The sequence below is a fragment of the Bubalus kerabau genome, chromosome 11 (genome assembly GCF_029407905.1).
Source record: "Bubalus kerabau isolate K-KA32 ecotype Philippines breed swamp buffalo chromosome 11, PCC_UOA_SB_1v2, whole genome shotgun sequence".
Lineage (NCBI taxonomy): Eukaryota > Metazoa > Chordata > Mammalia > Artiodactyla > Bovidae > Bubalus > Bubalus kerabau.
In genome coordinates, this window is record NC_073634.1 from 81472364 (window position 1) to 81496490 (window position 24127).

The 24127-nt window shown below is 36.3% G+C and overlaps 1 protein-coding gene across 10 annotated transcripts in view; it reads left to right on the forward strand.

Annotated features, from left to right (window-relative positions):
- PUM2 (pumilio RNA binding family member 2) overlaps window positions 1-24127 on the forward strand; it is a 121436-nt gene that overhangs the window by 91020 nt on the left and 6289 nt on the right. For 8 of the 10 annotated variants that reach the window (XM_055540861.1, XM_055540856.1, XM_055540862.1 and 5 more), the window contains 4 exons: window positions 19016-19283; window positions 20122-20251; window positions 21406-21540; window positions 23930-24067. In XM_055540861.1, coding sequence (XP_055396836.1) covers window positions 19016-19283; window positions 20122-20251; window positions 21406-21540; window positions 23930-24067 — 671 coding nt within the window. The remainder of the gene's footprint in view (window positions 1-19015; window positions 19284-20121; window positions 20252-21405; window positions 21541-23929; window positions 24068-24127) is intronic. The other 2 variants (XM_055540859.1, XM_055540864.1) reach the window with 1 other exon arrangement.

The following is a 24127-nucleotide window of genomic DNA, read 5'->3' on the forward strand; positions in this document are numbered from 1 at the left end:
GATCAGGTTTCTGTCAACTGTTAACTGCTTATGTTGTGCTTTAGTGCCTGTGTAAATGGCATAATTATTCTACATAACTTGCTTAGAAAATGGATTATAATGATCTTTTAGATGTCTCTAGTTAAACCACAATCTAGATTTTTTTGACTATAAAGAATCCAGGCATATAAATGCTTCTGGAATGAATTCTAGTCAGTTATGAGAAGTAATCGTGTGGGCCAGGAGTTCTACATTGTACTCTAATACTTTTGTACCCACAGTATAAGCTTAACTCCTTAGGTTAGCTTCACCTTGAAATCTGGTATTTTAATACACCTCTGATTGAAATTGTCTGTAGATTATTTTCTTTTGAGATTCCCTAGTTTCTTTTAGCTTTAGTCATATTATAACTAGCAGCCTTGTTTGGTAACAAGGAAAAGACCCTGCCAAGTTGAAATAATTCAGTAGATTTCATAAATTTGCTCTTCACGTAGTGTTCATGAAAATAATCTGTCCTTCACTTTCATATCATTCACTCATGATGCAAGACTTACATCCTTTCTGGTCTAAAAAATATATTTTAAATTGTGTATTCCTGAAGTGGATTATGCCATAAATTAGGCTATCAAGGCTGCTGATTTATAAAATACCTAAGGAATGAATTTGCATAGCCATTTAAAAAATAATCTTACTGTGGTCACACACTAAGAATATAATACTATAAAATAGAGATAAATTTTCCATTTCATTAAAATTGACTGGAATTAATTAGTTCCAGTTGATTTTCTTATGAGATGTTATGACATGTAACCATTATAGTTATTGGTAGTCTTAAAATACTGGATGAAACATCCTTTTTTTTTTTTTTTAAAGCCACCTATCCTATGCCTTTGCTCATGCTAGCTACTTGATTCACAGAAAAAGCTAATAATGACATTGTGTGCTTCTGGTTTTCAAGGAGATATTTCATTTTTTTAAAATAGTTGTAATTTCATCAACATAAATATTTTTAGTAGGATGACTAGTAGTCACTTTGTGATTGAACAATCAGTATTTCAACTGATAGATTTTGGTTGTTCCATATTTTTATAACCTAAAACATTTTTGTTAAGATTTGCAGCCTTTTTAAATATACTGAAGTCAGAAGCATGAAAAAATAATTTTATATTCCATATTATAATGTGAAATTTCTAAGAGATTCCTTTTTAAAAAACATTTATAGCCACAATATCAAAATCATACCTTTTAACATTTATAATTCTCATTACTCTAATTTCCCTAATTGACTTAAATGTCTTTTTACAGTTGTTGTGTTTATATAAGATCCATATTAGGTCCAAATAAGGTCCTTTATTTGTTTGATATGCCTTTTGATATGGAACCATTTTTCCATCCTCATTTTTTTCTTCTTCTTCTTCTCTACATATATTTGTGAAAGAAACTTTGTCCTATTGAATATCCCACATTCTTGACTTTGATGAATTCTTCCTCATGGTATTTAATGCGTTCCTCTGTTCTCTGAATTTTCTATAAAATGGAATTAAATTTAGTGGTTTGATCTTGTTGTTTGTTTGCTTTGTTATTTGGTTATATAGTTCTGCTGCACCATATCAGGAGACACATATCTGGTTGTTTCCATGTGAGGTTGTTTCCATGTGAGGTTGTTTCCATGATCTGGTTGTTTCCATCAGCCAGATCCACTTAACAGCTTAGCAACCTTTCATCATCACCTGAATATTTCTTCAGAGATTGCAAAATTGTGATTTTCTAACTCGGTCATTCCTTTTGCATTGGTTAGCTGGAATTTTTCTGTGGAAAAGAACTTTCATTGATTGTGAGGTTAACCCTGAAATACATAGTTCATATAGGAATCACGATAATGCTTAATTTTTTCCCCTGTATTTTGTAACTTAATAAGTTGATGCCTTAGCAACTTCTGAAGGTGAGTTGTAGGGGTTTTTTGATTTTGTGTTTAAATCATCATACACTGTAGGTAACTGTAGTGTAAATTGATAGCTTTTAGGATTGTTGATATGTTTCAGTCCATTGTAGTCTGGAAGATAACACTTTTTATACCTTTTTTTGATCCTATATTACTGTCTTTAGCCATTTGGAGTCCCTGCTGATTGGTACCTCCTTGACCATAACTTGTTAAAAGCACTTAAAACACTGGTCAGAGAAGCAAGTGGAAAAGAACAAGCAAAGAGAACAACTTTAAGATTAGTGGTTTTTATTTTGAAATGCAAAAAACTATGTCAAATTCTGGGCTTTATGTTCAGCATTGAATATTAAATGAATTATTTACATTAATTTATAGAGTTAAAAGAAAAAATCTTCTACCAGTAGTTGTGTTTTAAATTATTCTCTATGATAGAAGTCAGTCTCTTATTTTGAGATCGTTCACTCCCAGTAAAAGAAGATGAAATATTTCCAGTCTTACATTGTTCGTCTACCTGGAGCTAGCTAATTAGTTGTTAGTTAGAAACTAGTTGTTTCCTTTCTTGTTTCCTTTCTTTTTCTTCTTTGAGTAAATGTTTACAATCAGATCAGATCAGATCAGTCGCTCAGTCGTGTCCGACTCTTTGCGACCCCATGAATCGCAGCACGCCAGGCCTCCCTGTCCATCACCAACTCCCGGAGTTCACTGAGACTCACGTCCATCGAGTCAGTGATGCCATCCAGCCATCTCATCCTCTGTCGTCCCCTTCTCCTCCTGCCATGTTAATGATTTCTTATTTAATCTTTATTCTCATAATATTTAGATTGATATGGAACTTCTTGGGTATAAAGTAGTATTCTGTATTTTTATTAGGGTTTGACGAACAAATGGCTTTCTTCTCTGTACCTCTTCATTTTTGAACTGGCTTATTTTTTTCCCTAAGAAAAGGGCACCAAAAAGTCTAATGACAGCTATGAGCTCTGGGATATTAGTTAATTTGAAGGTAACTATTAAAGTTTTGTTAATACCATGTATTCAGTAATCAAATAGTGTATTCAGCAATTAAATAGTGCAATAGATTTAAAAACTTTGTAACCTGTCTTCTAATCACAGAAAATTTTATATGAAATGTAGACAGGGTAATATAAACTTCTAAGGTCATTTTTCCTGCTTAGTGGTAGTTTATCTGTTGAAATTGCTGACCTTTAGCAAATTTGGTCATCTACTTTTCTCAGAATGAGATGTTTAAGAGTTAAAACAAGAATGGCCAGACGGTTGTTAAGGCTATCTGCAATTTTGCTGAGTTTCATATATGGTCCTTGAAGCAGAAAACAATATGAATTATTTTGAAGTTTTCATTGAAAGTACTCTTTAAGTAGCAAGTTCCCTGTAACTGAAAAGCTGCTTGCTGCTAAGTCTCTTCAGTCGTGTGTGACTCTGTGCGACTCCATAGATGGCAGGCAGCCCACCAGGCTCCGCCATCCTTGGGATTCTCCAGGCGAGAACACTGGAGTGGGTTGCCATTGCCTTCTCTGAACTGAATAGCATTTGGTAGTTTTCTAAAGCACCTTCATATTCATGATTTCATTTCATTCTAATTGTTAACATAGAGTGGCTGAATAATATGCCCATTAAAGAGACAGTTATAGGTCATGTGAGCCCCAGAAGCTTGACCAAACCCATAAATGACAGAACTGAAGCTGAAACATTGTTCTAACTCCTGTTACTATTTTTTCTGTTCTGCTGTTCGATAATCAACTAAACAGTTTTACAAAGTATGCCAATAACAGGATTCTAATCAGCCTCTCAAATTATATTTAACACTGGTGTAAGTTATGTGATATTTTAAATGTCATAAAAGATTACTAGGCTTCTAGATCCCTTTCATTTTTCAGTCATTCTTGAGATTCATAGAAAAGCTCTTATCTAGACATTTTTAAAGTCCAGGTTCAGTTCAGTTCAGTCTCTCGGTCATGTCCAACTCTTTGCGACCCCATGAATCGCAGCATGCCAGGCCTCCCTGTCCATCACCAACTCCTGGAGTTCACGCAAACTCATATGCATCAAGTTGGTGATGCCATCCAGCCATCTCATCTTCTGTCGTCCCCTTCTCTTCCTGCCCCCAATCCCTCCTAGCATCAGGGTCTTTTCCAATGAGTCAGCTCTTCGCATCAGGTGGCCAAAGTATTGGAGTTTCAGCTTCAGCATCAGTCCTTCCAATGAACACCCAGTACTGATCTCCTTTAGGATGGACTGGTTGGATCTCCTTGCAGTCCAAGGGACTCTCAAGAGTCTTCTCCAACACCACGGTTCAAAAGCATCAATTCTTCGGCACTCAGCTTTCTTTATAGTCCAACTCTCACATCCATACGTGACCATGGGAAAAACCATAGCCTTGACTAGAGGGACCTTTGTTGGCAAAGTAATGTCTCTGCTTTTGAATATGCTGTCTAGGTTGGTCATAACTTTCCTTCAAGTAAGCGTCTTTTAATTTCATGGCTGCAGTCACCATCTGCAGTGATTTTGGAGCCCCCAAAAATAAAGTCTGAAACTGTTTCTCCGTTTCCCATGAAGAGATGGGACCAGATGCCATAATCTTAGTTTTCTGAATGTTGAGCTTTAAGCCAACTTTTTCACTCTCCTCTTTCACTTTCATCAAGAGGCTCTTTAGTTCCTCTTCACTTTCTGCCATAAGGGTGGTGTCACCTGCATATCTGAGGTTATTGATATTTTTCCCGGCAATCTTGATTCCAGCTTGTGCTTCTTCCAGCCCAGCGTTTCTCATGATGTACTCTGCATATAAGTTAAATAAGGGTGACAATATACAGCCTTGACGTACTCTTTTTCCTATTTGGAACCAGTCTGTTGTTTCCATGTCCAGTTCTAACTGTTGCTTCCTGACCTGCATACAGGTTTCTGAAGAGGCAGGTCAGGATTATCTACTCTTTGAAAAAGAATATGTGTTACTCATAAGGCAGGTGACTCAAGAACTGAATACATTGTACAATATAGGACTGAATAGATAAGACAGCATATTCAGCTTGAAATGGAATGTTATTTAGAGGTTCTCGTGGTAGTTTAAATGAACACACTGCTTCAACCCACTGGTGTGTCTAAAAGTCACTTATTTGTTTATGAGTATGAGATGTTGTGAAGAAATTCTGTTAATTATTACTTAAGTAGAAGAATTTATTATTTTATGTTTCATTTCTGTATACAAATTCATTAGTCTGAGTTCTGGTTTGGGGTCCCAGTGATTAAGTTTTGGCCTTATATTTTGTTCATTATCCTTTAATTATGTTATCTGTGACTTTGTGCTTCTAATGACTGAAAAATGTTTTCACCAGTTAATTCAGTTAAGATAATCTTAGATTTGAGACTAGAAAATGCTTGACGATCCTATTCAGTGGTTTACCATATCAGAATCACTTGGGCCTGTTTAAAATAGTTCGAATGAGGAGGTGATTCATTTGGAATTGTATGACAGCAGTTTTTGCTTGTCATGATGATTATGGGGATTCTGTTGACATTAAATACCTAGCAGCCAGATGCTAAACTCATTTTAAAATGATTATCCCACTGAAATTTCCAGTAGTACTCACCTGGAGAGAGCGACCACTTTGCAACAATTCATAGTTTACATTAGGGGTTACTCCAATTCACACATCTTTTTGATGCATAATACCTGAATATGGGTTATATGAGCCTTTAATGTTGTCTCCTGTCATGTTACTAATGGATTTTTTTTTCTTTCCATTTACCTGAAGTCTGCTTACCATTGCATGTTTTAAATTTTTTAATGTTTTGGGGAAAAAAAAAAAAAGCTTATGGAATGAGAGAAAATAGAAAAGTCTGATCTCTTTTTGTATATATTTTAAAATACTCTTTCCCTTGATTTGTATTTTGCAAATTGGAGGCTTTTCTTTAATTTTGTTGGCTATAATTCTTTATATTGTTATTTACTATCATTTGGTTGTTTTACATTTTATTTATTGCCACTAACTTTCCTTCATATTTGCATTTCATCTCCTCACTGAATTCTTTCTCTACCTTTCCTTCTTACCGATATCAAATAAGTCTTCATGTGTCATAAAAATTATTGTAGTTTATCAAAAATTTACCAAGAACTTATTTCACTGTTTATACCCTAAATAGTGTACTTTCAGTAAAATAGGATCAGGAAACTAACTCTTAAAATAAAGGCAGATGTGCTTCGTGAGAAACCTGCATCTTTATTAGCCAAATAAACTTTAAAAATGAAAGTAGCATGAGTCACATGGGGTGATACGGAGAATTGACTAAATGTTTAGGGTATTTTTATATAAGACTGTTTCCTTAACCAGAAATAAGTCCAGTGGAAGAAGGGCAAGATCTTTACACTGTAAACTATAAAGCACTGAGTTAAGTTGAAGAAGGCAAATAAGAGAACATGTCATGTTTGTGGTTTGAAAGACTCAGTATTGTAAAGATAGCAACTGTCTTATAATTGATATACAGATTTAGCACACTCTCAGTAAGAGTTTTTCAGCTTTTTAAAGAAACTGACAAGGTGATTTATTTAATGTAGATAGAAAAATAGAGCCAAGATTAATCAAGACAGTCTTCAAGAACAAATATAAAATTTAATAAATTTGTTAGATATCAAACTTATTAAAACTACAGTAACTAAAATTGTGGTATTGGCACAAGGATAGAGAAAATAGATTGGTGAAATCAAGGACCCAGAAATAGACCTGCTTGTTTGGTTACCTGATTTGTGGCCATGGTGCCATTCTAGTGTGTTTGGGAAGGATAGTCTTTTCAGTAAGTTGAACTGGAGCACTTTAGTATCCAGACAGGGAGAGATTAACTTTGACTTCTCTTTCATACTACACACACAAATAAAACTTCATTCTCAAAGCGCTCAAATAACTTGCTTGTAGTTGTCAAGGGATCTTCCCTGGCGGCTCAGATTGTAGGCTCTGCCTGCAATGTGGGGGACCTGGGTTCGGTCCCTGGGTCGGGAAGATCTCCTGGAGAAGGAAATGGCAACACACTCCAGTATTCTTGCCTGGAAAATCCCATGGACGGAGGAACCTGGTTAGGCTACAGTCCATGGGGTCACAAAGAGTAGTTGTCAAGTTAGTAAGGAACAAAAATTTTGAGCCCGGGTCTATCTGGTTTATTCCAAGATATGACACTGCTCCTTGAAGAATGCTTTTATTTCTGTCTGCTACTTCTCTGACTAAATAAAGGATCTTTTCCTATTCTCTGAGTTTAGAATGTTTGTAAACTTCTTATAAAATTGTGGTAAAATATAACTTAGCCTATTATGAGTTGGTGGTGAAAGTGACTTTGAATGTCAGTATATTGGCATTTTTTACTTGCTTGCAATTGACTTTTAATCTCAATTAAATACTTTTTACTTCAAGGATCTCTTAATATATTTTATTACTGATTTTTAAATTTAAACTGATCAGATGCTATTTTAATTAATAGAATAGTAATAAGTTTATTATACTGAAACTAATACCTATTTTATGTTTCTCTTTTATGTGTAGTTTTGTTGTTTTTGTTTTGTTTCTGGCCTCCATTTAAGAATTTTGAGGTCTGATCAAAATTTTTACCTAATTTATTTTACTTAATTCACTTAATAAACTTATTCAACCAGTGTCAAATACCTACATGGCATACTGTACTTGACTTTAGGCACACTGGTGAAGAAAACATTCTGCCCACCATCATCAAATTTGACTTTTTTGGTGGTAAATACAGACAAGTAAACCAGTGATTGCAGTATAATGATTATAATGCTGTTGACTTGCTTATTTTATTTAACATAGTGATCCTCTCCCTTAGAATTATTATCTTTCCTTTATGGGTTTTTTTGTACCAAGTTAACCACAGACTAGATTATATTAGAGTTGTTTGGGATTTTTTTTTCTCTCCAATAAATTAGAAATAAGAAAGCTAAGACCATGCTCCACAGCTTTGAAGAGTACAGTTGACCCTTGAAAAACACAGGTTTGAGCTGCTCAGGTCCGCTTATACATGGATTGTTTCTGTTCAAATCCTAAAAGATGATGTTGTGAAAGTGCTGCACTCAGTATGCCAGCAAATTTGGAAAACTCAGCAGTGGCCACAGGACTGGAAAAGGTCAGTTTCCATTCCAGTCCCCAAAAAAGGCAATGCCAAAGAATGCTCAAACTACCACACAATTGCACTCATCTCACACACTAGCAAAGTAATGCTCAGAATTCTCCAAGCCAGGCTTCAGCAGTACATGAACCATGAACTTCCAGATGTTCAAGCTGGATTTAGAAAAGGCAGAGGAACCAGAGATCAAATTGTCAACATCCATTGTATCATCAAAAAAGCGAGAGAGTTCCAGAAAAAATATACTTCTCCTTTATTGACTGCACCAAAGCCTTTGACTGTGTGGATCACAATAAACTGTGGAAAATTCTTCAAGAGATGGGAAAACCAGACCACCTTACCTGCCGCCAGAGAAATCTTTATGCAGTTCAAGAAGCAACAGTTAGAACCAGACATGGAACAACAGACTAGTTCCAAATTGGGAAAGGAATATGTCAAGGCTGTATACTGTCACCCTGTTTATTTAACTTATATGCAGAGTACATCATGCGAAATGCTGGCTAAGATGAAGCACAAGCTGGAATCAAGACTGCCTGGAGAAATAAAAATATCCTCAGATATGCAGATGATACCGCCCTACGGCAGCAAGTGAAGAGTAACTGAAGAAGAGCTTCTTGATAAAAGTGAAAGAGGAGAGTGAAAAAGCTGGCTTAAAACTCAGCATTCAGAAAACTAAGATCATGGCATCTGGCCCTATCACTTCATACAAATAAATAGATAGGGAAAAAGTTGAAGCAGTGGCAGAGTTTATTTTCTTGTGCTCCAAAATCACTGCAGATGGTGACTGCAGCCATGAAATTAAAGGGCTCTTGCTCCTTGGAAGAAAAGCTATGACAAACCTAGACAGTGTACTTAAAAAGCAGAGTCATCACTTGGCTGACAGAGGTTTGTTGTCAAAGCTATAGTTTTTCTTGCATGTACAGATGCAAGAGTCGGACTGTAAATAAGGTTGACCACCAAAGAGATTCCTTTGAGGTGTGGTGCTGCAAAAGACTCTTTGAGAGTCCCTTGGACAGCAAGGAAGTCAAACCAGTCAATCCTAAAGGAAATCAGAATATTCAATGGAATATTCATTGGAAGGACTGAAGCTGAAGCTCCAATACTTTAGCCACCTGATGCGGAGAGCCAGCTCATTGGAAAAGACCCTGATGCTGCAAAAGATTGAGGGCAAGAAGAGAAACAGGCGACGGAGGATGAGATGGTTGGATGGCATCACTGACTCAATGGACATGAGTTTGAGCCAACTCAGGGAGATAGTGAAGGACAGGGTAGTCTAGCATGCTACAGTCCATGAATTCCCAAAGAGTCAGATACAACTTAGTGACCACCAAACAGCAAAAAATATAGTTGTGTACATGTGTCTGTCAGCTCTTTATGTTACTGTTAAGGCTTCTGGTCAACAGCAGTCTGACTATTAGTAATTAAGTTTGAGGAAAGTCAGAATTTATACATATGTTTTTGGTGGGGTCAATGCTTCCAGCCTCTGTGTTGGTCAAGGGTCAGCTGTATCCTGATCTCAACAAAATGAATAATTTAATTTGAGTGGCTTTGTTTCTTTCTGTTTCAAAGATAAATTTATTTGAATACTAGCTACCTTATTGTTTAAAAAATTATTTTAACATCCTACATTTCTACATTAAAGCATTATTTGACTGTACTGTATTGTCTGAGGAGTGTTTCAAGATCATACTCTCTAGAATACTGCACTTTGAAAAGTTTTATGACAGTTGTGAATTCTTATTTTTGCATGTGTGTGTTTTGTTGGGGTAGGGTAGGTTTTTAGAGTGTCCTCATGTTCAGTAATCACAGAGATAATTTAGTTTTCACTAAAGATGTAAGACTCAGGCAGTCTTGAAATCATACAGGGCTTTTTGATGTAATAATGGATATTGGCAAGTTGAGTAGAGATAGGAATGAGAAATAATACTAGTATGAACTGCATAGTTAAAAACAGGCTGTTTAAATGCTCTTTGATGAGTGAAGATAGATTATTATCTTCTGTGAAGATGGTCTCCCTCTTGGTATTTTTAAAAAGTTTGAAGCACTAGATGCTAAAAGGTACTTAGTTGCTATTAGAAAAAAATTACAGGTAGTAGAAATGGAAGCAGCAGATACTTATTTTGGTTTATAGTTGTTCCTTATATTGTTTGTATACTTACTGTCATAAAATGTATACATTTAAGGTAGCACACTTAACAGTTATGCTTTTTGCCTTTTATGTTAGGTAGTCTGTTAGGATGATGTGAAAGATTATACTTTCAACTAGAATTATGTTGGTTTTAAATTCATTGAAGCCTTGATTTTTTTCCCCAGTAAAAATTCTCTTTATATGGCAAATATTTAGTTAAATTTTTATAGTTAAAAAATTTGCATGGTTTATTTCCCCGTGTAACCTCAAACATATCCCAGATTTATGAACGGTATATGGCATTAAACATTCTTCATGAGGCAGAATATTACTGAAAGCTTTAAGTGAATTATTCAGATACAATAGTTTATTTATGTTTGTAGCAGAATATAATATTTATATATAAGTATAAAAATTATAATAGTTTCTAGCAGAATATAACTGAAAGCTTTAAGTGAATTATTCAAATGTAGTTTTAAAAAACTCGGTCTAATTATTAGCTGTGCATCCTTTATAAGGATTTAGCTTCTCTAAGCCTATTGTTTCATAAGTAAAATGGAGACAATATGTTTGTCTTGGAGAGTTGTTAGGATAACATATTTTTGTTCTGAGGCTGCAAATTACTGCAACTAAGTTGCTTAAAGCGGCTGCACTTTGCTGGAGCAGCCGTGAAGAGATACCCCACGTCCAAGGTAAGAGAAACTCCAGCAAGATGGTAGGTGTTGTGAGAGGCATCAGAGGGCAGACAGACTGAAACCATAATCACAGAAAACTAGTCAATCTAATCACACGGACCACAGCCTTATCTAACTCAATGAAACTAAGCCATGCTGTGTGGGGCCATCCAAGACAGGCAGGTCATGGTGGAGAGGTCTAACAGAATGTGGTCCACTGGAGAAGGGAATGGCAAACCACTTCAGTATTCTTGCCTTGAGAACCCCATGAACAGTATGAAAGGCAAAATGATAGGATACTGAAAGGGGATCTCCCCAGGTCGGTAGGTGCCCAATATGCTACAGGAAATCAGTGGAGAAATAACCAGAAAGAATGAAGGGGTGGAGCCAAAGCAAAATCAATACCCAGTTGTGCATGGGACTGGTGATAGAAGCAAGGGCCGATGCTGTAAAGAGCAATATTGCATGGGAACCTGGAATGTCAGGTCTATGAATCAAGGCAAATTGGAAGTGGTCCAACAGGAGATGGCAAGAGTGAATTTTGACATTTTAGGAATCAGCGAACTAAAATGGACTGGAATGGGTGAATTAAACTTAGATGACCATTTTATCTACTACTGTGGGCAGGAATCCCTTAGAAGAAATGGAGTAGCCATCGTGGTCAACAAAAGAGTTCAAAATGCAGTACTTGGATGCAATCTCAAAAAAGACAGAATGATCTCTGTTCGTTTCCAAGGCAAACCATTCAGTATCACAGTAATCCAAGTCTGTGCGCCAACCAGTAATGCTGAAGAAGCTGAAGTTGAACGGTTCTATGAAGACCTACAAGACCTTTTAGAACTAACACCCAAAAAAGATGTCCTTTTCATTATAGGGGACTGGAATACAAAAGTAGGAAGTCAAGAAACACCTGGGGTAACAGGCAAATTTGGCCTTGGAATACAGAATAAAGCAGGGCAAAGGCTAATAGAGTTTTGCCAAGAGAACACACTGGTCATAGCAAACACCCTCTTCCAACAACACAAGAGAAGACTCTACACATGGACATCACCAGATGGTCAACACCAAAATCAGATTGATTATATTCTTTGCAGCCAAAGATGGAGAAGCTCTATACAGTCAGCAAAAACAAGACCAGGAGCTGACTGTGGCTCAGACCATGAACTCCTTATTGCCAAATTCAGACTTAAATTGAAGAAAGTGGGGAAAACCACTAGACCATTCAGGTATGACCTAAGTCAAATCCCTTATGATTATACAGTGGAAGTGAGAAATAGATTTAAGGGACTAGATCTGATAGAGTGCCTGATGAACTATGGACAGAGGTTCGTGACATTGTACAGGAGACAGGGATCAAGACCATCCACATGAAAAAGAAATGCAAAAAAGCAAAATGGCTGTCTGAGGAGGCCTTACAAATAGCTGTGAAAAGAAGAGAAGCGAAAAGCAAAGGAGAAAAGAAAAGATATTCCCATTTGAATGCAGAACTCCAAAGAATAGCAAGGAGAGATAAGAAAGCCTTCCTCAGTGATCAATGCAAAGAAATAGAGGAAAACAACAGAATGGGAAAGACTAGAGATCTCTTCAAGAAAATCAGAGATACCAAGAGAACATTTCATGCAAAGATGGGCTCGATAAAGGACAGAAATGGTATGGACCTAACAGCAGCAGAAGATATTAAGAAGAGGTGGCAAGAATACAGAGAAAAAGTGTACAAAAAAGATCTTCACAACCAAGATAATCACAATAGTGTGATCACTCACCTAGAGCCAGACATCCTGGAATGTGAAGTCAAGTGGGCCTTAGAAAGCATCACTACGAACAAAGCTAGTGGAGGTGATGGCATTCCAGTGGAGCTCTTCCAAAACCTGAAAGATGATGCTGTGAAAGTGCTGCACTCAATATGCCAGCAAATTTGGAAAACTCAGCAGTGGCCACAGGATTGGAAAAGGTCAGCTTTCATTCCAATCCCAAAAGAAAGGCAATGCCAAAGAATGCTCAAACTACTGCACAGTAGCACTCATCTCACACACTAGTAAAGTAGTGCTCAAAGTTCTCCAAGCCAGGCTTCAGCAATATGTGAACCGTGAACTTCCAGATGTTCAAGCTGGATTTAGAAAAGGCAGAGGAACCAGAGATCAAATTGTCAACATCCATTGTATCATCAAAAAAGCGAGAGAGTTCCAGAAAAAATATACTTCTCCTTTATTGACTGCACCAAAGCCTTTGACTGTGTGGATCACAATAAACTGTGGGAAATTCTGAAAGAGATGGGAATACCAGACCACCTGATTACCTCTTGAGAAATTTGTATGCAGGTCAGAAGCAACAGTTAGAACTGGACATGGAACAACAGACCGGTTCCAAATAGGAAAAGGAATTCGTCAACGCTGTATATTGTCACCCTGTTTATTTAACTTATATGCATTGTACATCATGAGAAATGCTGGGCTGGAAGAAGCACAAGCTGAAATCAAGATTACCAGGAGAAATATCAGTAACCTCAGATATGCAGATGACACCACCCTTATGGCAGAAAGTGAAGAGGCACTAAAAAGCCTCTTGATGAAAGAGGAGAGTGCAAAAGTTGGCTTAAAGCTCAACATTCAGAAAACTTAGATCATGGCATCTGGTGACATCACTTCATGGGAAATAGATGGGGAAACAGTGGAAACAGTGTCAGACTTTATTTTGGGGGGCTCCAAAATCACTGCAGATGGTGATTGTAGCAATGAAATTAAAGACGGTTGCTCCTTGGAAGGAAAGTTATGACCAACCTGCTGCTGCTGCTAAGTCGCTTCAGTCGTGTCTGACTCTGTGCGACCCCAGAGACGGCAGCCCACCAGGCTCCCCCTTCCCTGGGACTCTCCAGGCAAGGACACTGGAGTGGGTTGCCATTTCCCTCTCCAGTGCATGAAAGTGAAAAGTGAAAGTGAAGTTGCTCAGTCGTGTCCAACTCTTGGCCACCCCATGGACTGCAACCTACCCGACTCCTCCATCCATGGGATTTTCCAGGCAAGAGTATTGGAGTGGTGTGCCATTGCCTTCTCCAATGACCAACCTAGATAGCATATTAAAAAGCAGAGACATTACTTTGCCAACAAGGTCTGTCTAGTCAAGGCTATGGTTTTTCCAGTGGTTATGTATGGATGTGAGAGTTGGACTGTGAAGAAAGCTGAGTGCCAAAGAATTGATGCTTTTGAACTGTGATGTTGGAGAAGACTCGAGAGTCCCTTGGACTGCAAGGAGATCCAACCAGTCCATTCTGAAGGAGATCAGCCTTGGGATTTCTTTGGAAGGAATGATGCTAAAGCTGAAACTCCAGTACTTTGGCCACCTCATGCGAAGAGTTGACTCATTGGAAAAGACCCTGATGCTGGGAAGGATTGGGGGCAGGAGGAGAAGGGGACGACAGAGGATGAGATGACTGGATGGCATCACCACCTCGATGGATGTGAGTTTGAGTGAACTCCGGGAGTTGGTGATGGATAGGGAGGCCTGGCCTGCTGAAATTCATGGGGTTGCAAAGACTCGGACACAACTGAGCGACTTAAATGAACAAACTGAACTGCAGTTGCTTAAAACAAAAGGACAAACTGTGGCAGATACAGTTCAATATGATATAGTGTTTTATGTAGAGTCTACTTTCTCAGTGTCCGGTTAAGAATGCTCAACAAGAGTTTACTACCTCTCTAAAGGAGTTACTGTGTACAGGACAATAATAACTCTAATGTGCAGATCCAGTTTGAATGGGGCTCACAGATAGCTGCCTTTTTATTTTTCAACAAAATAATACTCCATGTCATGCATCCTTAGGATCTGGTGTGTAATATCAACTCTGAATATGAAATCATTAAATGGGCTTTCTAAAGTAGGTGAAAAAGCTGATTATATTGAACATAGAAAACCTGTTTACGACAGTATACCAGAACACAGGATAAAGGTCTAACCGATGTGTATTATTAGAAGTGTGTAGCCAATATCCTGAAGTGATTTAAGTGCATATTGAGAAACTCTGCTCTGAAGTCTTTTTCCTGCTGAAGTCTAGTAAAGTACTAAGTGCATTGGCTATGGGTTAGAAGTAATTAAAAGTAATACCTTAAAGGGAAATAGACATCCTCATTTTAGACTTTTTCCAGCTATGTATTTCTTATTGTTTACCTATTCCAACTAACTAGTCATCTCTCATTATCATCTTATCCTTCTTGAGCTTTCCAGAGCCTTACCTTCTGAAACAGACTCTGCCTAGTAAGCCTGTATGTAGTTGTACCCTTTTAAACTCCCCGATTCTAGTTGGAATAGCTTTTTTTTTTTCCCCCCAAAGTTAATAGTTGACAGCCTGAATCCAAAATGAAACCTTAATTTATCTTGATTCTAATCCATTAGCCTCCAAACTTCTATCAGAGTAATCTTCAAGTAGACCTTTTTTCTTTTTTGAAATAAAAACTATCTACTGGGAAAGATTTGAGAATCTGTTTTTTAAAAAACAGAAAAAAAAATAGGTTCAGGAGCTGCCTTCTCAGATCCTAGGGAGGTGGAAAATGAGGTTTATTTTCTTGTGGTTTCAGTTGTTGTATATTTCTCTCCTCTGTATTTTTGTCAGTATCTTAAGATCTTTTTGATGTCTGATATTTAATAGGGAAGGATTTTAAAACAATGGACTTCTCAAGGAAATTAATGAAAACTTATATTACTTCTGCTAGTATAGTTATTAGGTGTTTGCCTTCATTCAGTTGTCATGAATGAGCTTGATAGATACCTGTGTAAATAGCATATAAGGGGCAGCATACAGCTGTGTGATAACCTCTGGCCTAAGAGTCCTGGCTGACTAGCTACATGTCACATCGCTTTTGGACCATAGTGACTTTATCTGTGAAATTAATAGCACAGCTCTCTGTGTCCCATATGTTTTATTAAGCTAGTGATTAAGGAGTCATAAATGTTAGGGGTGAGGTCAGTGATAAATTGAAGGGCGTGTTTGGTGGAGAACACATCTGCTTTTAGATGACCAGTAGCAATAGTATGGTGGGCTTTCCCAAATGGTTCAGTGGTAAAGAATCCACCTACACAGCAGGAGATTTGAGTTCAGTCCCTAGGTCGGGAAGATCCCCTGAAGAAGGAAATGGCAACCCATTCCAGTATGCTTGCCTGGGATTTCCATGCCTGGAAATGGAGGACAGAGGAGCCTGGCAGGCTACAGTCCATCATGTTGCAAAGGAATTGGACATGACTTAGTAACCAAACAGGAGCAGCAGCAGGGGTATGAATATAAATGACCAGTTTGTTTGCTTTTTTAATAATTTTGAAATGATTTCAGACTTAAAGTCATTAACAGTTTTTTAAAAATCTAGTTTATCCCAGGTTTTCCATATATTAAGTGAATTTGTTTTATTGTTCTTTCCCTTTACTCTATCCCCCTCTGCATTATGTGTCCATTCTCACCCATTTTTTTCCCTGATATTTTGGAAAGGAAGTTGCAGACACAATGTCCCTTACTCATAAACAAATCAGGGTATGTATGTGTCCTGAAAACTTAATCTTGAATTGTTTCTCAGCCTTTTATGACCTCGACATTTTTTAAAGGTATAGGCCAATTTTGTAAAATGTCCCTAAATTTCATATTATGTTTTCGATGATATGCTTTCAGTGTTTAACTCTCCCCTGCCCCATCTTTATTTTTACTTTTTTTTTTTTTTTTGGTTGCGTGGCTTATGGGATCTTAGTTCCCTGATCAGGGATTGAACCCTGGCCCTTGGCAGTGAAAGTGTGGAATCCTAACCACTGGATCAGCAGGGAATTCCCTAAAAGGAACCACATTTTAAATGTTTAATCATATATTTTAAATTGAGTTTAAATACTTATATTTAATTACTTTGTAAGGAAACAAAGGCATCTTAACCCTTTGTGAAATTAATTTTTCAACTTTATATATGAAAATGCTAGTTATAATTAGTCTTCTAGAACTGAAATTCCAAAATTTTTAAATCTCAAAGCAGTTTGGCATTATTGGACATTTTATGTTGTCAAAGAGTACATTAGGAGTTTGATGTATTAGGAGCTGATAGAATATAATCAAGAAATATCTAGACACGGGAGGAATTTGTGTTGGATATTGATAGGGCTACTTGGAAGGCACTAAATAAAATTATCATTTTCTGGGATAAGTGTGTATTTTGAATTTGCTATTGAAATCTTTAGTTCATTAAAAATAAAGAGGTAGGATTAGGCCTTACATTTCAGGTAATGATAAGCAGTGGTACATACATAGTAATGAGTGAGAAGGAGAGAATTGAACATTAGGGTACCGTTAGGAAATGCATGTGAAAAATAGGTCTGGAATACAGGTTTGAAAAGTAAGCTGAAGAATGTAGAGCAGGTACTCTAGCCGGATGCTGTAGGATTTTAGTATAAAATGACATCATCATGGTAGTCCTTGAATGGGAAGACATAATCATTGTTCATAAAAACAAATTGGAATGATAAGCATAGTACCCTTTCCCTATGAAAAGGTTAAAGAATTGTTAGACTCAAATGGGCTAATAATCAGTTATTGCTGTGAACAACTGATAGTACTATAAACAGATTAAAATAGGAAACTAGAAGGATTAATAATAGTGAAAAGATCGTGACAGTATTAACATTGAATTTTTACTTTTTAGAGTTTTTATATATGAGCACAAATTTATGGTAGAACTGGAATGAACCTGAGAATTTGATGTTAATGACTTTGGTATATAAAATTACACACTTCTAAGGTATTACAGAACTAGACCATAGACAGTTGATACTACATTAAATATTTACAAATATGTGTGTACGCACCATGCAACAGATGCTGTTTTAGGCACGAGGTGTCAAGCATGTAGGTGAATATAGCCCTGTGGCACTTGACATTGGAAATGGGGCCGAGGATTCAAATAAATAATGAATGTGTATAATATCCTGGATGATGGGAAATTTCATGAAGAAAAATAAAGCTAGAATAGTGGGAACTGAAAGTTAAAGAGGAATTTTCTAACCCACTTCACTCTCCAGGATTATAACTCTTACTGCTCCTTATCCCTGTAAATCTTTTTGGCCTTCAATGCCTTTCTATAACTTTGCACTGACAGTGTGTCCTTGGCACCATCTGTACTCTGGCCTGGATTGTACATACAACACTACTCTAAATAGAAGTAAATTGCAGTAGTATAAAGCTGACAGTGGATTTTGTTTATCTGTACTACTAAGTATGCATTTTCCAATTTTCTAGATATTTTTCTTTTTTAAAAGGACACTGTCAAGTACTTTTAAGTGTTTATTTGTCAAAAGAACAGTTACCTGCTTCTATTTATTTTTGTTTTTTATCAACTGCCCTTTATTATTCTTTGGAATTGGATATAAGTTAAAGAGGTTTTTTATTCATTTGTTTTAAATGACCGACGTTAAAACTCTAGAAATAATAAATATGTTTACTGCTCCTGTTTTTCATCTGTAAAACAGTAATGTTTTATGGAGAGTGTTTAGGTTAAAAATTTTAATAATTAGCTTGTGATTCAGCTTTATTATGTTGTAGGTTTTTGAAGTTTGAAGTTTAATTAGGTTAACTGAGAAATCATTTTTCTTTACATACAAGTGTATATGACTTAATGAATTTTTATATATTCCAAAAAAGTAGATTTAGTTGTTGGTATTCCATTAACATTGTGGATAAATTTCAATCAGCCTTTATTTTTAGTGACTTGAAATCTGAGTTGGCTATAGCTATTTGTAACTTGTTTGTTAATATAACTGAAAATTTTGTTAGTGGTTTCAATATTCTGGTATTGATACTACTATGTATGACATTAGTTGTAATTATGTTTTAAATTAAGCTTCCAAAAACAAATATAGGTTTTGTGTATGATGTTAGATGTTTTTAAACTAAACTGCCAAGAACAAATACAGGGTTGGTTTTTTTTCTTTTTTTCATGTTTTCTAGTTTATTTTTTCCCCCATATATTATAGCCACACACGTTAAGTAAGTGTGTGAGAGTTCCCCTTCAACTTTAATTTTATGTTATACCATATAGGAATTAATAGGATGAATATTTCTTTATTGACTGCCTTTTTAGTTTAAGTGACTTATTTGAGGAATGCATTTGTAGAAAATATTTGCTGACCATAGTTGCTTTGTTGTAGGAGGACTGACAAATGGTAGTGGTCGATATATCTCTGCAGCACCTGGAGCAGAAGCAAAATACCGAAGTGCTTCAGGCACTTCCAGTCTATTTAGCTCCAGCAGCCAGCTCTTTCCTCCTTCTCGGCTTCGGTATAATAGGTCTGATATTATGCCTTCTGGCCGAAGTAGATTATTAGAAGATTTCAGAAACAACCGCTTCCCAAACCTTCAACTTAGAGACTTGATTGGACACATAGTTGAGTTTTCTCAAGACCAGCATGGTTCTAGGTAGGTGATTATGATTTATGGTACTTACCACTGCATTTTTGCTTTGAAAGAGCCAAGATTTTTCTTGACCAAGATTATTTAACCTGTATAAAAATTGGAATTGTTTAAAAAATAAATATCCAATATGGGTTTTTCTCTCTTATGAGGATAAAATATAAAAATACAGATATTTATTTTTTATGGTTCTTCAGTTTTCTATAATAAATAGTAATGCTCTTTTGTTGGATTATTTTTATTATGTTGACTGAATACATTTAATTTCTTTAAACTTCCTTTTGAAAATAGTGCTCTGAATTACATTTATGGACTTGTGTCCCTGATGTGTATACTCGTCTAAAAAAATGTTTAAAACAAAGTTAAATGCTTTGTGTTCCTTTACATTAAACAGGATTTGTGTGTACTGTAATACTTGAAGTACATGCAAATTAGTGTTCTCAAGATAATACACAGAAAAGAAAATAGTATTCAAATTCTAACACATTTGCTAAGTTTGAGATATCTTAGTAATAATATAATTAATTATTAATAATGAATAGCCAGTAATATCTTTTTAGTTTTTTTATTGATTACAATACAGACAGAACTAACTTACACATTAAACATCCATATGTCCAGATTTTTTCCAGTCTGACTAGAAGTTTTAAATTAAGGTGTTAACAAAGATATGCTTCATAACTTTTGTTCTTTTTATTTTAAATGTATAGGACATATTAATACTGTTTCTGGAAATGACTTTATGTGGATATATGTTGGGGTGTGTTATATTCAAATCAGACACGGATTTTGCAGGAGCTTATTATTAATATACTGTCATGACATTAAAATGTTTCCCACATAGATTCATACAGCAAAAGCTAGAGAGAGCTACTCCAGCTGAGCGACAGATGGTTTTTAATGAAATTCTACAAGCAGCCTATCAATTAATGACAGATGTTTTTGGCAACTATGTCATACAGAAATTTTTTGAGGTAAGCATGCATTCATGTTTTTTCATGCTCAATGCTTAGAAAAGCTCTGAAAGTTTATTCTTCATATAAAGTTTATTTTCATATAAAAATATATACTTGGGAGAAAATATGTACAGATTCTATATCCAGAATGTATGAAACTCAACCACAAAAAGACAGCTCAGTTTAAAAAAGGGACAAAGGACTTGAACAGACATTTCTCCTAGAAAGATACTCAGATGTGCACATGAAGAAAGCTTAACACCCTTAGTCATTAGGGAGACGCAAATCCAAACCATAGCTAGCTCCTTTTATGTCTACTAGGATGGCTGTATTTTAAAATATAGAGAACAATAAATGTTGGTGAAGATGTAGAGAAATTAGAACTCTCATACATTGTTGATAGGAATGTAAAATGGTGCAACCACTGTGGAAAACAGTTTGGCAGGTTCCTTAAAAAACTAAACATAAAATTATGATATAGCCCAGCAATTCCGTTCTAGGTATATACCCAAAAGTATTGAAAACAAGCACTTAAGTGAACTAGTGTTCATTTCAGCATTATTTACAGTAGCCTGAACATGGAAACAGTCAAAAATGCCCGACAGATGAATGTATAAACAAAATGTGGTATATATATACACAGCAGAATATTGTTCAGCCATAAGAAGGAATGAAGCATTTCATACATGCTTACTCATGGATGAAACTAAGTGAAATAAGCCAGGTACAGAAGGACAAACATTATAAGGTTCCATTTATGTGAAATACCTAGAATAGACAAATTCATAGAGACATAAAGTTGACTAGGGCTTCCTATTCTACTAGTAGACTGGTAGGGGAAAGAGTGGGGTTATTGTTTAATGAGTATAGTGTTTGTGTTTGAGGTAATGGAAAAAATTTGGAATCAAATTGTGATGACTATTGCAAATGGTGAGAATATAGTCAATACCACTGAAGTCAAAATGTTGTATTTTATGGTTAAAATGTTATATTTTATGATATATATTTATTTTTTAAGTGTATGGTCTTTACACTAAATGAGAAGTTTAATACCTAAATGCTTTCTCTGTACCTACTTGCCAAATGTAATATTTAAAAATAGATTCAGTAGACTGAAAACAGTGAGTTATTCAAGTTAACAAAGTAATAATAAAATCTTTTTTTTCTGTCAGTTTGGGAGTTTGGATCAAAAATTAGCCCTAGCGACTCGTATTCGTGGTCATGTTCTACCCTTAGCATTGCAGATGTATGGCTGCCGTGTTATTCAGAAAGCATTAGAGTCTATTTCGTCTGACCAGCAGGTAATTGTAAGTTAAGACAAAATTTTTGTATTCTTTAAAAAATTGTATTTTATGTCTCTTTAATTTGAAAATATAAAGCATTGGGAGTAAGCTTTAGATGAACCAGTTCATGTTTGGATTTTTTTTTTTTTTGGTCCGCTCTGCATGGTTTGCAGGATTGTAGGTCCCCAGCAAGGGATCCACTCCAGTACTCTTGCCTGGAAAATCCCATGGACGGAGGAGCCTGGTAGGCTGCAGTCCATGGGGTCACTAAGAGTGGGACGTGGCTGAGCGACTTCACTTTCACTTTTCACTTTCATGCATTGGAGAAGGAAATGGCAACCCACTCCAGTATTCTTGCCTGGAGAATCCCAGGGACGGGGGAGCCTGGTGGGCTGCCGTCTATGGGGTTGCACAGAGTCGGACACGACTGAAGCGGCTTAGCAGCAGCAGCAAGAGATCAAACCGAAGACCCCGGCAGTGAGAGTGCAGAGTCCTAACCTCTGGACTGCCAGAGAATTCCCTCCTGTTTGGATTCTTTAGTACATTTGCTTTTGTAACTTAGTCCTCTTATAACAACATTTGTGTAATATCTTGAGTTCAAGGATTCCTCTGTCAGAATACAACTGAGACTTTTTTGGGTGAGAGAAATTTTAAATATAAATACTGGAAATTTCCTGGTGGCTCAGTGTTTAGGACTCTGTGCTTCCAGTGCAGGGGACAGGAGTTCAGTGCCGGGTAACTAAAAACTCACTTGCCATGCGGCATGTCAAAAGAAAAAAAAAAAGAATACCTTTACACTAGGTGTACTCCATTTCTTCATAATCCTATTTCCTATTACACTGATTAGGTACACAGATTATTGTGCAGTTACTTACATTTTTTCCCCAAGGATTAAGATGTGTGTTAATGAAGTCTTCGAATTTTATGGGAAAAATAGTTAAAAGAAAATGCACTGTAAGTAAGTTTAACCTTATTATTGAAGAGTGCAAGTGAAGTCGCTCAGTCATGTCCGACTCTTTGCAACCCCTGAACTGTAGCCCACCAGGCTTCTCCATCCATGGAATTTTATTCAAGGCAAGCTTGAGGATTATAACCTGGGAAGAGCATCTCAGAAAGCTCTGACACTGTTTCCAAAATATCTTTATCAGTCTGAGAGTTAAGAGCAGAGAAGCTCTAAGTATCTATACAAACTACTGATCTTTCTCCATTATGACACAACTTCAGTGACTCTAAAGCTCGGGATTTCTTCAAGAGGAATGTAATTTTCTCACAGATGTTCACTGCTGTGATTACATACATATATATTATTGTTTTTAATTCTGGAATTTATTGTATGTGTGTAGCTTGAGAGTCAAAGTCAATCTCTTTCTAAACTTACTATTACCAATACCTTTTAAGAACTAATTGTTTTCTTCACTCACTGTATTTATGCCCGCATTGCAGGCAGACGCTTTACCGTCTAAGCTTATTAATCAAATATAAATTGAAAAATGTCATCTTTGCCCATTAAATGAGCAAAGATCTAAAATCTCCTGAGAATCTGTCCCTGAGGAAGGTATAAAATGTTAAAGGAAAATATTGAATCAAGTTGTGGCTGGTCCTGTGCCCACCCATTCGTGTGCATGCACCACCACTGCCCCCCACCCCCTCCCCCGAATTGTGTAGCTTGAAGGGTCTTAGTTCCCCACTAGGGAGAACCTGGGCCCCCAGCAGCAGAAGAGTCCTAAAAACTGGACCACCAGGAAATTCCCTGAATCAAGTTCTTTATTATAAGATTACTAAAAAGAAGAATAAAAGTGCTCAATAATAATTTTTCATAATTGATATATTACATGAAAATTACACGGCTCTTCAGGGCTCATTCAGCTCCTTACCCTTTTCTGTGTGCTTGATAATCTCAAATACCCATCAGTAATAACTACTTGGGGGAATTCCCTGGCAGTTAGTGGTTAGGACGCCACGCTTCCCACTGCAGGGGGCACAGGTTTGTCCCTGGTTGAGGAACTAAGATCCTGAATGCTGCACAGCACAGCCAAAAAAATGATGATGATGATTACTGGGGGGAAGGGGTATGCTTAGTAGAGAAAAGTATAGAATTCTGATATCATTATATTAGTTGTCAGCTGAGAAAGATGAGTGGAAGATACAAACAGTGAAGACAGTTTAAATACAGCAAATTGAGTATCACTAGGTTACAGCAGCAGCAGCAGGTTTTATTTTAGCAAATATCATTTACATTATAATCCAAAATATTTTAGTAATTCTCACCTTCAGTGGCTTCTGCTTATTAACACTTTCAGGAATTTTAAACTTTGATATATAAAAAATTGGAAACAAATTTTTGAATATACTTTTGTTCCCATCTTCTTTTATGTTGTTTGGTAAGGTAATTTAAATGTCTTCTCTTTTGCAGAGTGAAATGGTAAAGGAGCTGGATGGTCATGTACTCAAATGTGTGAAAGATCAAAATGGAAACCATGTTGTACAAAAGTGTATCGAATGTGTTCAGCCACAGTCACTACAGTTCATCATTGATGCTTTCAAAGGACAAGTAAGATTGACTTTTGTCGTCTACTTATACCTAGTACTTTCATACAAGGAGATAAATACT